Below are 12,639 nucleotides of genomic sequence, written 5' to 3'. Positions count from 1 at the left end.
ATGAAACCAAAAATGAAGACAGTACCGGAAGGTGATTGGTATTGTGCTCGCTGCGTTAAACGTTTAGGATTACAAAATGAAGACGATAAGAAAAAAGATAAAAAGAAACGTAAAAGTACATTTGTAGTTGATGAAGAGGCTTGTAGTGATATGTCATCAGATTTCTTAAATTCAAAAGAAAACGTGAAAACAAAGGAGAAGCAACTGAATGGGGATAAACGCACAAAAAAACGTTTGCCAACAATCGAAATCGAAGAAATAATTGAAGAGGAAGATGAGAATGAAATTGATGAAAAAGATGAAGATGAAGAAGTGGAGGATGTACAGGAATATGATCTAGATGATAGTATATCAACTGGAGAGGTTGATGAGTCGAGAAATAAAACTGTAGAGGACACTTCAAGTGAAGAGTAAGTATATACACTATTATAGAATTTTTACGATGTAATACAAATTTGAATTTATTTACAGGGATGACAATGTCTGCATAATTTGCTCATATGATGGCGGAGATTTGTTTTGCAATCAATGCAAAGATGTTTTCCATTTGGAATGTGCTAACTTGAAACGACCACCACGGTATAATTTTTTGTGTCCCAAATGTAAAAATAAGGAATCACGGAAACGAAAAGTTGTTAATGGTAAGAATGCAAAACAATGTATGTTAAGTATATTAAAATTAAATTCAATTATGAAAATTATAATAACTAACTTTATGCTGGGTACTGGGTACTGGGTTTACACAATTTAAATTTCACATTTCGATTTAGATTTTATTTTATATTGAAATTTTTTTTGTAAATTTAAATACAACTCTAGATAACAATTCAACTGATGAAGATAGCGAAGAAAGTGATGAAGAACCATTAATAAAACGATCACGTCAGTCACGTGGTTCACTACAAAATTCATTGCCAAATGGAAATAACAATCAGGAAAAAAGCAGTGGTCGTAGATCACATCGGCGAACAGGAGACAACTTGCCACTTAATAGTTCAGCGTTATATGAACTATTGGAAGGTATAATGAAACATGAGTTTGCTTGGCCATTTTTACGACCAGTTTCCCAATCTGAGGTTCCAGATTACTATAAAATTATTAAAAATCCTATGGATTTCGCTAAAGTAAAATCTAAGCTCAACATGGGAAAATACCAGATAAATGAAGAAGTTATGAATGATATACAACTAATTTTTAACAATTGCGATCAGTACAATGTAAAAGGAAACGAAATCTATCAGTAAGTGAAAAAAATTGTTTTCATCCATTGGATTTTTAATGTAAAAATTATATTCTTTGTAGAGCTGGCTTCGATTTGGAGAAATATGTCATCGAAAGATGTAGAGAATTGCATTTGCCATTCAAGTCAAGCGATATGAATGAATAAATTATAGAATAGTTATGTCGATAACATATGATGATTCACACCGCTTCAACTTAATATAGAATTTTATTTTGTAAATTTAGTTTAACATTACAATAAGTCTTGTCTTTAGTTATTACTCATACTTTATTTTTAAATCCTATAAATTCTTTATTATAAATTACCTGTTAATGCTTGCTAAATGTACGTAAACTTAGAACGAAATTGTTGTCCAGTTTGTAATTTGTGGATATAAAATGTATTTTGCTATTATGTTTAATATCAACATTTTTAATTCAACTTTATTTTAATGTAAACTCTTTTTACTCAGTTTTACATATAGTTTTAGGAACAAAATTGTTTCTTATACTTAGTGCATTCACATTAAGATTATTAAAATTTAAATATTCCAAATGAAATTAATTTATAATTGTATAAGTAAAAAAAGGAATAAAATGAAATTTCATCAATTTTGAAATCCATTCTTTTGTGTTTGCAAATGTGTTTGAAAAGATGTTAACATGGAATTACAATGACGTTGATATTATTTTAAGGATTTATGAGAAGTATGTAACGATTTAAGCGAAAAGGGCATCTCGTCAATTGTCTGTGCAATTTTAATAGATTACTTTAAAATTTTTTGCCAATCCTTCAACTGATTTGTAATTAATCAAGTATTAAATGCTTTTATAGTTTGATTTAAATATATGTTGTCTTTTAATGATGTGTTTAATTCACTACAGCTCAAGAATTCACTAGTTAAAAATTGAAAAATGTTTTGGCGATTTCCCCATTGACCTTTTTTCATTCGAAAGATTTTTCTTGTGAAAGGACGAAACTAATTTTTATTTAGAAATTGCGTTTTAACTATATTTATTTTCATTGTCTTGTTAGACTAAACCAGTTTGTGAATTTTGACCTAACATTATTCTGATAAATTCAGATATTTGCAATATCTAAAAAACTTTTAAAATTTGAATGCAAAATGTGTTTTCTAATCGTCGAATATACTGACACAAAGAACTAATAATGCAAAAACCTTATTTTTAAATCATTTATTTTGTTGATTAATATTTTTGTAGTTGATTAGTTCATTTAAACCACATATAAGAAGAACGCTTAAAAACTTAAATCTTAAAATGAACATTTTGCTACGAGATAGATATTTATAAATATGTAAATAGGGCTAAAAAATTGATAACATAATATGGATGTGGTATATATATATGTAGTTTAAATAATTAATACAAGATATATAATATGCAAAAAACGTATGAATACATATAAACTAAAACTTATTCACTATCAGACTCTTGAATATTGTTTTTACGGTAGCAGCGGGCTTTAATGCGGCTTTGTCGGTGCGGGCGTTTCATAGCAGTATGTTTTCTATTTTCACTATGTGAATAGCTAACATTATTGTTAGCTGAGTTTATGCTAGTAATATTTTGAATATCCGCAGTCGATTTACTAACTCCAGCGTTACTTGCTGCAAACCTCTGCTCGTTGTTTCGATTAAAAGAATTTCCTAATTTTAACTTTTTTGCGGGTATACGTTTTGTGTTATCTGTATATTACACTTTTAAAAAATATATATTAAAAGTGAGCAATAATTATACCTTTAGTGATAATGCCAGTACTTGTAGTTGGAGGTTCCTCAACGATTGTATCATTATTAAGCGGAAGAGAGTTGTTACATTGTTTATTAACGTTATCTGAAAGGTACATAAATCAATTATGAACTCGTAGATTTGTGAATGAATATGCATATATATTTATGCAAAGGAAATTACCATCAGATGTATTTTTTTTGTGTTTTTTGAGTCTTTTTAAAGTGGCACTGCCAAATGACGCATGTTTAATTGCCTTTTGACGAAGCGTTTCTCGCTTGGTGGCAATTAGATATGTTATACGATTTGATTTTTCGTTCTCAACTGACGAAAAACTGTAACCCGTATCTGTTGATGATGAATCTTCAGATGAAGATGAAGCAGTCCCCCATTGTTCAATTTCCTGTTGTACCAAATTATCAAAAAATGCCAACATTCGCGGATCTTCTCTAGTTGTATTATTATTAGGATTATTAACCAGTACACCCATATCTGGTATGTTTCCACAACGATAAATAGGACGAGGGTCATCTGAACAAGAAGCTCTTTTGAGCAATGAACCAGACCAATTACTTTGCTGAAATGGACTCCAAATCTAAATGTTTTATATACAATAATTGCATTCAACAACTCGATTATTAAAATTAAAACTATAAAACTATAAAACACCTTTATGGATTTATCAACTCCTGAGGAAGCTATAAGACATTTTTCACGGTTATATCGTACTTGATTAACAATAGATCGGTGACCATATAAAACCATTTGTGGGTTTTCAACCCATTGATTTACACCTTCCACTAAAACAAAATAATAATATTTGCACTACTCAAATGATCGCCTATTTACCATCAATATCGGTTAAACGCCATGCATATAAGTTGAAGTCGTCTGAACCGGACATAATTAGCTCATCATCTGTTCCTGCAAATGTACAGCTTTTCATTGTGCACGAATTATAATATGTTTTACTGTAAAAAGTGCAAACAGGTATTGGAGAATTTTTGTTATACAGTATTGGTGGGAGACGACGAGACAATGATAAAACTAGAGTGCCATTATAGTTAAACCGTACACTCATGCAACTCGTTGATTTCTCTTCTTTACCATATTGCAAAACAGCACTGAAATAAAAATAATTATTATTTATGCTATTGTTCATCATTTATTCTATTCATATGTTAGTACTTATTGGGTTTACGAAGATCCCATAGAGCAGAACCTTTTGTAGAATTTGCACTTATTAGAAAATTGCTATCAATAGGATGGTACTCCACCGCATGTATTGAGGCCGATAGAGATGCCAAAACAAATGGATCGTCATTTTGTCGTTGATCATATATTAGGACTTGACCATCTTCACAAGCACTTGCAAAAACGTGTTCACATTTTGGATCAACACAAAGTCCATATACTGGCTTTTCAAGTATAAAAACTTTATCCAACTTTGTGCTGTAGCAATAATGATATAAAAATAATGAATTCCTTATTTGTAAATTTAGAATAAATTACCTTTCCAGGTCGTGCACTAAAACAAGATTATCATTACTGCCAGATAAAATTTTACGATTTGGTTTATCAAATGCTAAACAAAATATATTACTATTATGCTCAGTAAGGTGACAACGGGGAGTACCCAATCCAGCCAGTGATTTCTCTATATCCCATATAAGGACACGTCTGTCATCGCCACCTGCAAGCAATATTTAGTGAATTCGTATTCAACATCTACAAGCACAAAAGTTTTTTGGTTTACCAGAAGCGAGAAATTTGCTATCACCATTGGAGAACTCCAGAGCATTTACACAACCGTAATGTGCCACCAAATCAGTTTTGTACAAATTTTTAGCAACGCTAAAACGGGAACGATACAAATTGGACATAAAGTCCTGCGGAATATTGCCATTTTCGATGTTGTTCTCACGTTTCAATAATTGATGTGAAATATTGTTACTACCAGAGGCCCAAGTTCTCATTATTGTCAACGTTTCGGATTAATTAACTAGGCGATTAAATTTCTTTAAATACAGACTTGCAGATATCAAGAAATAAATATCAAGTTTCACTTTTTTATACCTGTCATATATAAAGAAATGCATGTTAATGAAAAAATAACAACTAAATCTTTTAATTTTACTCACAGCTATCCTTTTTATATTTAAAACTTTGTTTTTTCAAAAAACTGCATCCTACGGTCGGAATAAGAAAATCGGAAACCGAACGTGACATTCAAATCCGTGTAACATAAATTTTTATCAACATTTTTTTTACAATATGAATTTCGCTTCTTATTTCGTTATGATAACAAATTTATTAAAAAATAATTATTTATTTATTATTTGAAATTTATGCCTTTTTTTTTTTAAATGTTTAAAACAATGAGAAAGTTTATCCCAAAGCAATGAGAAATGTCTTAGCCAAACCAACTTTACTTCACTAGTGGGTAGCTGCAGTCGAAATGCAGCTTAATTATCGCAAAGGCAACGAAATAAGTACCTAATTTTTATTGAATACAGGGTCTGTAATTGACATTTGAATTAGAATTGCAATTGGGAACAGAACTCATACTAAGTTAGTTGCGCTCGTTATACACAATTTGTAAAATAATTTTTTCAATCACTAAGTATTATTAGGTTATTAGTAATCATTATTAGTAATTATTATTAGTATTAAGTATTAGTAATTATTATTAGTATATTCGTAAAATTGAGTGATGAATTTACAGTGCTTTTGCAATATGATATTAAAAAACCATATTGTATAGAGGAGCAAAAGATTTATTTGAAAAATATAGATTTTAATATCTCAGGCAAATAATGGAGAATGTAATCAATCATTCTAAATCGTGAAAATCTTGAAAATCGTGAACATACCTTATCAATTTAATTACTCAAAAAAAATTTCCATACTTATAACCAAATATTTTTTCTGCGTTTAAATACGTTGCAATGGAATCTTAATATACAAAATTAACATTTAATTTTTAAATATTCATATACTGTTATTTATTTTAATTGTATACAAAGAAATATATTTTTTATTAACTTTTTGTTTCTTCAACGTCTACACTTGCTAGAATATGGCAAGAAAAGTAAAATGTACTATCCAGGTACATGTAACAAGTTGTAAAAAGACACAATTAATTTACAGTAATGTAAAAATTTGTAACGTAATTTGTGTGTACTTCACTACGCTATACCTATGTTTTTCAGCCCACTGTTTAAAGTCTTGAACACTTCTGAGCATGAGAAGGAATAAACGTATAATCCAATAAAAAGTTTTATAACTCTTAGAGATCTCAGTTTATAAATAAACACCTATGTACACTAAATCTAAATTTGCTTTCAACAGAATACATACTCAATTTCAATACATGTATGTATATATACAATCACAATTTTTAGAATATTTTAGCAATATTTTAGCAATAAAAATTACAAAATTAACTTTCATCAAAAATTTAGTTTATTTTTTGGTTTATACACAAGTTAAAAAAGTAAAAGCTGCACCCTGCATGCATAAATGGTAAATTCAACAAAAGGAAGACAGCTGATTTTTTGTTTACATCGTACCAAACAGCTGTGTCGACTTGTAGTAATTAAAAAAAACATAAGTGAGAGACAGCACACACTTAAAGCTACCTAACGTATACATACTATTAATTATTTAATACTACACAGCAAATAATACTTTTGTAAGAAAAGAAAATCTTTGCTCTCTCAGAATAACGTGAGAAATTGTTACCCAAAATTCATTTTTTATAACAATTTCGTCATACGTATTCAATGCATGTAATTTCACCAAGCTTATGTCAAATTCAGCTCTTTTAGGGCTACTTTGTTACACACATTTTACAAAAGGATTTTACTATTTTTCATATTAGTATATTATATATGTTTAGTAAAATTAATGAGGAAAATTGGACTGGTTAAAATAAATGTTATGTTTAAATGTTTATCTATAAATTTAGTCTGTATATAAATTTATATATTACAATTAAATATGTTTGATAGATTCGAGTACATTAAAAGCAGCGTATAAATTTATAAGTGTTAAAAATAAGCATTTGAGATAATAACCATATTTTATAATAAATTTTATATTAATGCATCTTTAGTTTTGTGTTATGTTTCTGTTTTAATTGCTAAATATACAAAGATAAAATTGACTTAAAATACAATTTGGTAAAGTAATTCAATTATTTAAAAAGTATGCACAGGGTATGATCAATCACAAAAAGAACTAATATTGAATAAGTAAATGTGTTTAATATGCTTTATATATGTTTACTGTTTTGTTAAATATTTTTTCAATTTCATTTAAAATAATTTTTGAATATATAAATGTAAAAAAAAAGTGCATAAATTGTAATTGAAAAGATTTCAAAAATTTTACTACTAATTTTCTTTAGCAGATCGAAATACGAAGTGTGGTGAAAGGAGTTTTATAATTGATCGCAATGAATTTGTAAAAAATGCTTTACGTCGAAATATGCAAAGACGAATTAAGTAAATTTGAAAAACACATGGAAATATTTTTTGACAAATTTGTAAATGAGTCTGAAAAAGCAGAAGTAACCATGAAAAAAGAAATAAGTGATATGAAGTGTGAAGCTGAAAATTTGCGACGTTTACTGAAGACTGAGGTGGAATTACCATGCGGTCCTGAGGTGCCTTTACTATTATGGCATTCTAAAATGGATGAAAGTTTGCGTAATTTGCGTGAGTGTTTGCGTCAAAGACGCGAGAAAATTTGCGAGTTATTGCTACAACAAGAAGCATTTTGTGAGGAGCTTCGAGTAGAACTGTATCCACTTTTGAAAGAAAGTTTCAGAATGTCTCTCTACTAAAGCTCTATATTCATAGACAAGTCACGAATACTGCATACTCTTAAAGATGAAATATCTTCTATTATGGCCATTTAGTCCTTTGTTTGTCTAAAATATTGTTTTAAAAGAACCTTGCATTGGTCCCAGTTCTTAGAAACATTTGTTTGCAAGTTGTTTTTGGGTGGTCCCAATATTTTCAAATCATAGATTACTTTAAATTTTATAGTGTTTTGTATAATCTTGCAAAATTTTGTCTATAATTTCAATAATGGATGAACCCATCAACGGATTCTATATACTTAAGATCTTCCTCCATTTTTTGTCTAATTGTTCTATGGCTGAGCATAATTTTTCTAGCGACTGTGTGATAAATGCTAAACAACGTCCTATTTATTTCACTTGGTTTTCCATTGTACTACATTATAATTACAATAATAAACTATTATGATAATATTATAATATGATGATATAATAATATAATAATTTCATTTCGTAACAATAACTATATAATTTCAGTTTATTAAACTATATTTTCATAATATAAGGAATTATACACTATATATCATCAACGTGTTGCACTTCATCCGTCAAGTGTTATGTCAATTATATTACATCTGGAATGCTGAATACTCTGCTCACGGTTTCCAAATTCAAAACGTCAGCGTATAGGGATCATCTGGACATTGCTTCATGCAAATAATATTGTTGCATTCAGTTGCTTTGATCTTAGTTTATTTTATGTTGAATTAATGAATTGTTGATTAAAAATGAATGTTATATGTTAGATGCATTTATTTTATTATAGTTTATTTGAACGTGAATAAATGCAAACCAATGCGTCGTAATTATTCTATCTTTTTTTGTTTTTTCATTAATACCGAATATTAAACTATATTTTAATAGTTTTGGATATTTTTTATATGTTTATGACAAAAATTATAAATTATTAAACAATTGTTTCGCATTTTAGTTAGACAATGTTGTTTTACTAATTATGCATTGTTTTGAAAATAACTTCTTGGTTGTTTGTTTTTTTTCTTGATTAATTAGTATTTCTTTATTTTACGCAATTATATTATATTGTTCACTAAATTTAAATATTTTTTGCAAATTTTATCACCGACATGAACAATCAACGTATTTTGAGGCACTGTCTCTATTATACCTTGACCATTTGATATGCAATCAATAAAATAAATTTTTACACAAAATATTTGTTTAACAAAAATGTTTGTTTAAAGTTAACACAATTATTATTTTAATTATTATCAAGTCTTTTATTTTAAAAAAATATTTTCAAAACGTGGTTCTTAGCAAAAAAAAATAACCGACTACCACTATCACTATTTTTTTCTTGTTTTTTACAATAAAATTTTTAAATTCTTTTAAATTTTAGAATTCTTTTAAGTTTTAGAATTTTAATTAAAATAAAACTTTTAAACTGTAGTTTAAATTACTTTTATTCGACACGTGTCAATATGAAAAACATGGTTATTTTTGACTGACCGAGCCAGGAATGTTGTTCATAAAATTAAACAACTTCTCTGTTTCTATAAATTTGCAGTAAACAAGTACCAACAATTTAAAGGGCGATGCCATTTAACCGTTTCTCCGAATTTATAGAAGCAGTTTACAATTCAGTACATATAGACGGGGGTTAACATATGTATATATATGTATATATGTATAGTACATATAAAAAGTTAAATCCTATTTACTTTGAAGTTTCAATATTACGTAGGCGAACAATAGAACGAGAAATGAAAAAAGATAGATGCAATAGAAGGATATTTACTTACAAAGAGACATCTAATAAAATAAGGACTAGAAGGACAATAAGAACAATAATAAGGAATTTATTGCAACTTACATATGTGGTATCACCTTAGGGTTTCACAATAAATTTTAAATTTCTATTATTTATTATCTCTACAACTTTACAACGATATTCTCTGTAGATTCAGTATTTGCATATATAAAAATGTCATTGAGTGTATATGTATATATTTTTGTTGATGATGTACTCGTAAACGTGCGACCGATCTATATTTTTAACGAAACTTCTATCTTTTAAAATAAAATAATTTATATTTATATAAATATATTTATATTTATATATATATTATATATATATATATATTTATATTTTTTTTTGTTATTGAGATTTTGTTATTAATTGTAAAAAATAAATATGAGTAATAATAAAATATAAAAAAGATCAGACCAATACGTGGGTGCGTGTTCAGGCAAGTGTTGACCGAATAGCAATAATCTAAATTAATTTAAATAGCGAAAAATGTGTTCCTATTAGATATACATATATATAATTAAACTTTTATATTTACTGCATGGTAAATGATTACACATATTAGTTACTCTTTCCCAAAAATTTAGAATCTTTTAAAATTATTTTATTGAATAAAATGACCCTTAACGTGAAAACTTCCATATTTATAATATCCAACTAACATATGAGAAATAATTCCAACTTTCGTTTACAAGCTTACAGCGTGCAAACTTGGCGATACCAGCGTTTACTATCTCTACAACGTGAATTGACGCACATTGGGCAGCGCATAAGGAATTTTGAATTAATGGGTTCTTTGCTCTTTAAATGATCCGCGACAATAGAGCTCAAAGCTTTTATAAATAGTGGGTGATCATTTGGAGCGGCAGCTCTACGCATTTCTTCTACTCCGACCTACAAAATAAACTTTAATAGCGAAATATAATTAAGTATTGTTTTTTATATCACCTCTTTAGCCAATTCATCGCAATATTCAATATCCAATTCATGCAGTGTTTCGATATGTTCATTTACGAAAGCAATGGGTACTAGTATAAAATTCTTAAGTCCTTGCCTAACATAACCCTAAGATCTTAAAATTATTCAACAAAATCATTATGGTTAATAGTTCATATATTTACTTTGATAGCATCATCAGTGGCAGGTGCTAGCCAAGGTAGTGGGCCAACTTTCGACTGCCAGGCTAAACTGTACGGATTGGTTTTACCAAGTTCTTGCATAACCAAGTGCACAGTAGCTCCAATTTCCGATGGGTAAGAGTCACCACGATTAACAGCTTTAAGCGGTAGAGAGTGAGCCGTGAATAATATTACCACATTATCACGTTTGGTTTCAACGAATTTGCTTAGCTCCTCACGTATTCTATCTGCAAATGTTTTAATGAGCAAAGGATGTGTAGCCCAGCGGTCAATAACACTCCATTTAATATTTTTTGGGAATGTACTATTAAAACGGAAAGCAAAATAATTTGATTTTTATATTTGAAAATGAACGATTGTTGCTCACTTCTCGCGATAATGGTGAAATATTGAATTGAAACTAGAGCCAGATGTTGCACAACTGTATTGCGGATACTGTGAAAATAAAACCACGCGTTCTGGTCCATCTCTGTAAATATATTATTGATTATATATTTTAATTATATATAATGTATTTTATAATATATACCTTTCAATTTCTTGTAAAGTGTTTTCAGTTAAAGGATTTACATAACGAAAACCCACATAGTGCTTATGTGGAGCTGTCTCAGGTGACATTTTATCCAATTCCTTGCACATAAGTCCTCCTTGTAATTTAGTCCATTTTAATATTGGTGATCCACCGCCTATTTGAGTATATTTTTTCTGAACATCCGGTGTACGACGTTGTGCAATCCAGGGACCCAGTTTACTTTGCACTGGTAGCTGAATCATATCACGGTCTGTCATTATGCGTAGTAAATAATCATGTACTTGATCGATAGATTGAGGTCCGCCCATATTTAGCATAAGCACTGCTGTTTTTGGCTTTTCCACCGCACTGGAAAAATTCAGGCATCCTACTCGAGTAGCTTTTTAAACAAAAAATTTTAAAAATAATACATAGCAGACAATATTTGAGATAGCTTACCGTTTGTGCAAAATCGCTTTAATGAAAACATGATTTCTTATATAGTAGAAATGGAATACTATTTGTGCAAAACCAATTTTAGTGAAAGGAAAATGTAAATATAGAAGAATATAAAAACAAGTGCCGGTTGAACAGTGATGCCACTTGTTTAACATTTAAAAATATCAACATTATTGCTTACTTAAACCTCTGTCATTCATTTTAATAATATATTATTATTTTTTGATAGTTCTAGTTTATTAAATACAAAAATTTATTTATTTCTATAAATTGAAGTAGCTAATAAAAAATACATAGAAAATTTTTATGCGAACGTATGACATTTGCTTGCACATTGACACCGAGCTAGAAAAATTATATCGTGCGATGAACTTTCCTTCTCGCATGCTATAAAATGGTGTTTGAAGCTTCCTGAGATGTTTAAAAAGATGCGAAAGGGACGTCGGAATGTAAATATATATTTTATAATATAACTGAAATGAGTCAAAATAACAATATTCAATTGCCTGTGAATGGGATCTAACGCAAACTAGACACTAAAATAAAATTTCGTATATAGACTTTTTGGAATTTGACTTTAAATATTTGGCAGTATGTTTATGGGCTAGGCTGATGGCATATAAACAACAATGTATATTTCTATTTGTGGGTGAATGTGTTTTCAACCTATCAGTATAATGCAAATTTAATGAATTTAATGGATTTTAAAGATTTTCACCGATTCTATTCATTTGGTTATAGTTTCTTTCTTGAGAGAAAGCGAGTCCCATCTAACCCCACTGCTGTTCTTTGGGGCACAGCGCACGGTTGTTAAATGCAACTTTACATCGAATAAATAGGCATTCTGCCAGCGTAAATTTGGGTTTTAACCACAGCAACCACGCTACTTCCATTAAAGTGGCCAACCTCAATTAGTCAGGAG

At 29.0% G+C, this 12,639-nt stretch overlaps 3 protein-coding genes across 4 annotated transcripts; 1 reads left to right on the top strand and 2 right to left on the bottom strand.

The window, feature by feature from the left end:
• Positions 1-6: 6 nt before the first annotated feature.
• Positions 7-1,730, top strand: LOC119678145 (tyrosine-protein kinase BAZ1B-like). Its single transcript, XM_038089831.1, has 4 exons — positions 7-410; positions 472-641; positions 820-1,240; positions 1,303-1,730. The coding sequence occupies exons 1-4, from the start codon at positions 13-15 to the stop codon at positions 1,385-1,387; spliced, it is 1,074 nt and encodes a 357-aa protein (XP_037945759.1). The 5' UTR covers positions 7-12; the 3' UTR covers positions 1,388-1,730.
• An 852-nt stretch (positions 1,731-2,582) lies between these two features.
• LOC119678144 (DDB1- and CUL4-associated factor 5-like) lies at positions 2,583-5,506 on the bottom strand. 2 transcript variants are annotated; one of them, XM_038089830.1, is made up of 10 exons: positions 5,115-5,304; positions 4,730-5,049; positions 4,610-4,666; positions 4,486-4,558; positions 4,162-4,425; positions 3,823-4,097; positions 3,643-3,773; positions 3,157-3,568; positions 2,983-3,078; positions 2,583-2,930 (listed from the first exon to the last, which is right to left on the bottom strand). In XM_038089830.1, exons 2-10 carry the CDS (start codon positions 4,947-4,949, stop codon positions 2,659-2,661), a joined length of 1,800 nt encoding a protein of 599 aa, XP_037945758.1. In that variant the 5' UTR covers positions 4,950-5,049; positions 5,115-5,304; the 3' UTR covers positions 2,583-2,658. The 2 variants fall into 2 exon arrangements, with proteins under 2 accessions (XP_037945758.1, XP_037945757.1); XM_038089829.1 differs by having other exon boundaries at positions 4,486-4,666; positions 5,115-5,506.
• Positions 5,507-10,173: 4,667 nt separating this feature from the next.
• LOC119678143 (ferrochelatase, mitochondrial-like) lies at positions 10,174-11,829 on the bottom strand. Its single transcript, XM_038089828.1, has 6 exons — positions 11,718-11,829; positions 11,277-11,658; positions 11,115-11,216; positions 10,730-11,051; positions 10,557-10,673; positions 10,174-10,502 (listed from the first exon to the last, which is right to left on the bottom strand). Exons 1-6 carry the CDS (start codon positions 11,746-11,748, stop codon positions 10,305-10,307), a joined length of 1,152 nt encoding a protein of 383 aa, XP_037945756.1. The 5' UTR covers positions 11,749-11,829; the 3' UTR covers positions 10,174-10,304.
• Between the last annotated feature and the right edge of the window lie 810 nt (positions 11,830-12,639).

This window comes from Teleopsis dalmanni, chromosome 2, assembly GCF_002237135.1.
Source record: "Teleopsis dalmanni isolate 2A chromosome 2, ASM223713v2, whole genome shotgun sequence".
Classification (NCBI taxonomy): Eukaryota; Metazoa; Arthropoda; class Insecta; order Diptera; family Diopsidae; genus Teleopsis; species Teleopsis dalmanni.
The sequence above is the reverse complement of the archived record's forward strand: the minus strand, read 5'-3'. Positions and strand labels throughout refer to the sequence as shown.

Bases quoted from the DNA above. Each gene is read 5' to 3' on its own strand.
- LOC119678145 (XM_038089831.1), top strand. From the start codon at position 13: ATGAAGACAGTACCGGAAGGTGATTGGTATTGTGCTCGCTGCGTTAAA. The intron at 411-471 runs GTAAGTATATAC...ATTTATTTACAG, and splicing joins GAGGACACTTCAAGTGAAGA to GGATGACAATGTCTGCATAA. The intron at 1,241-1,302 runs GTAAGTGAAAAA...TATTCTTTGTAG, and splicing joins AAAGGAAACGAAATCTATCA to AGCTGGCTTCGATTTGGAGA.
- LOC119678144 (XM_038089829.1), bottom strand. From the start codon at position 4,949: ATGAGAACTTGGGCCTCTGGTAGTAACAATATTTCACATCAATTATTG. The intron at 4,098-4,161 runs GTACTAACATAT...TTTTTATTTCAG, and splicing joins GATCTTCGTAAACCCAATAA to TGCTGTTTTGCAATATGGTA. The intron at 3,079-3,156 runs GTAATTTCCTTT...TGTACCTTTCAG, and splicing joins CAAAAAAAATACATCTGATG to ATAACGTTAATAAACAATGT.
- LOC119678143 (XM_038089828.1), bottom strand. From the start codon at position 11,748: ATGTTTTCATTAAAGCGATTTTGCACAAACG. The intron at 10,674-10,729 runs GTAAATATATGA...TTAAGATCTTAG, and splicing joins CCACTGATGATGCTATCAAA to GGTTATGTTAGGCAAGGACT. The intron at 10,503-10,556 runs GTGATATAAAAA...TTTATTTTGTAG, and splicing joins GCGATGAATTGGCTAAAGAG to GTCGGAGTAGAAGAAATGCG.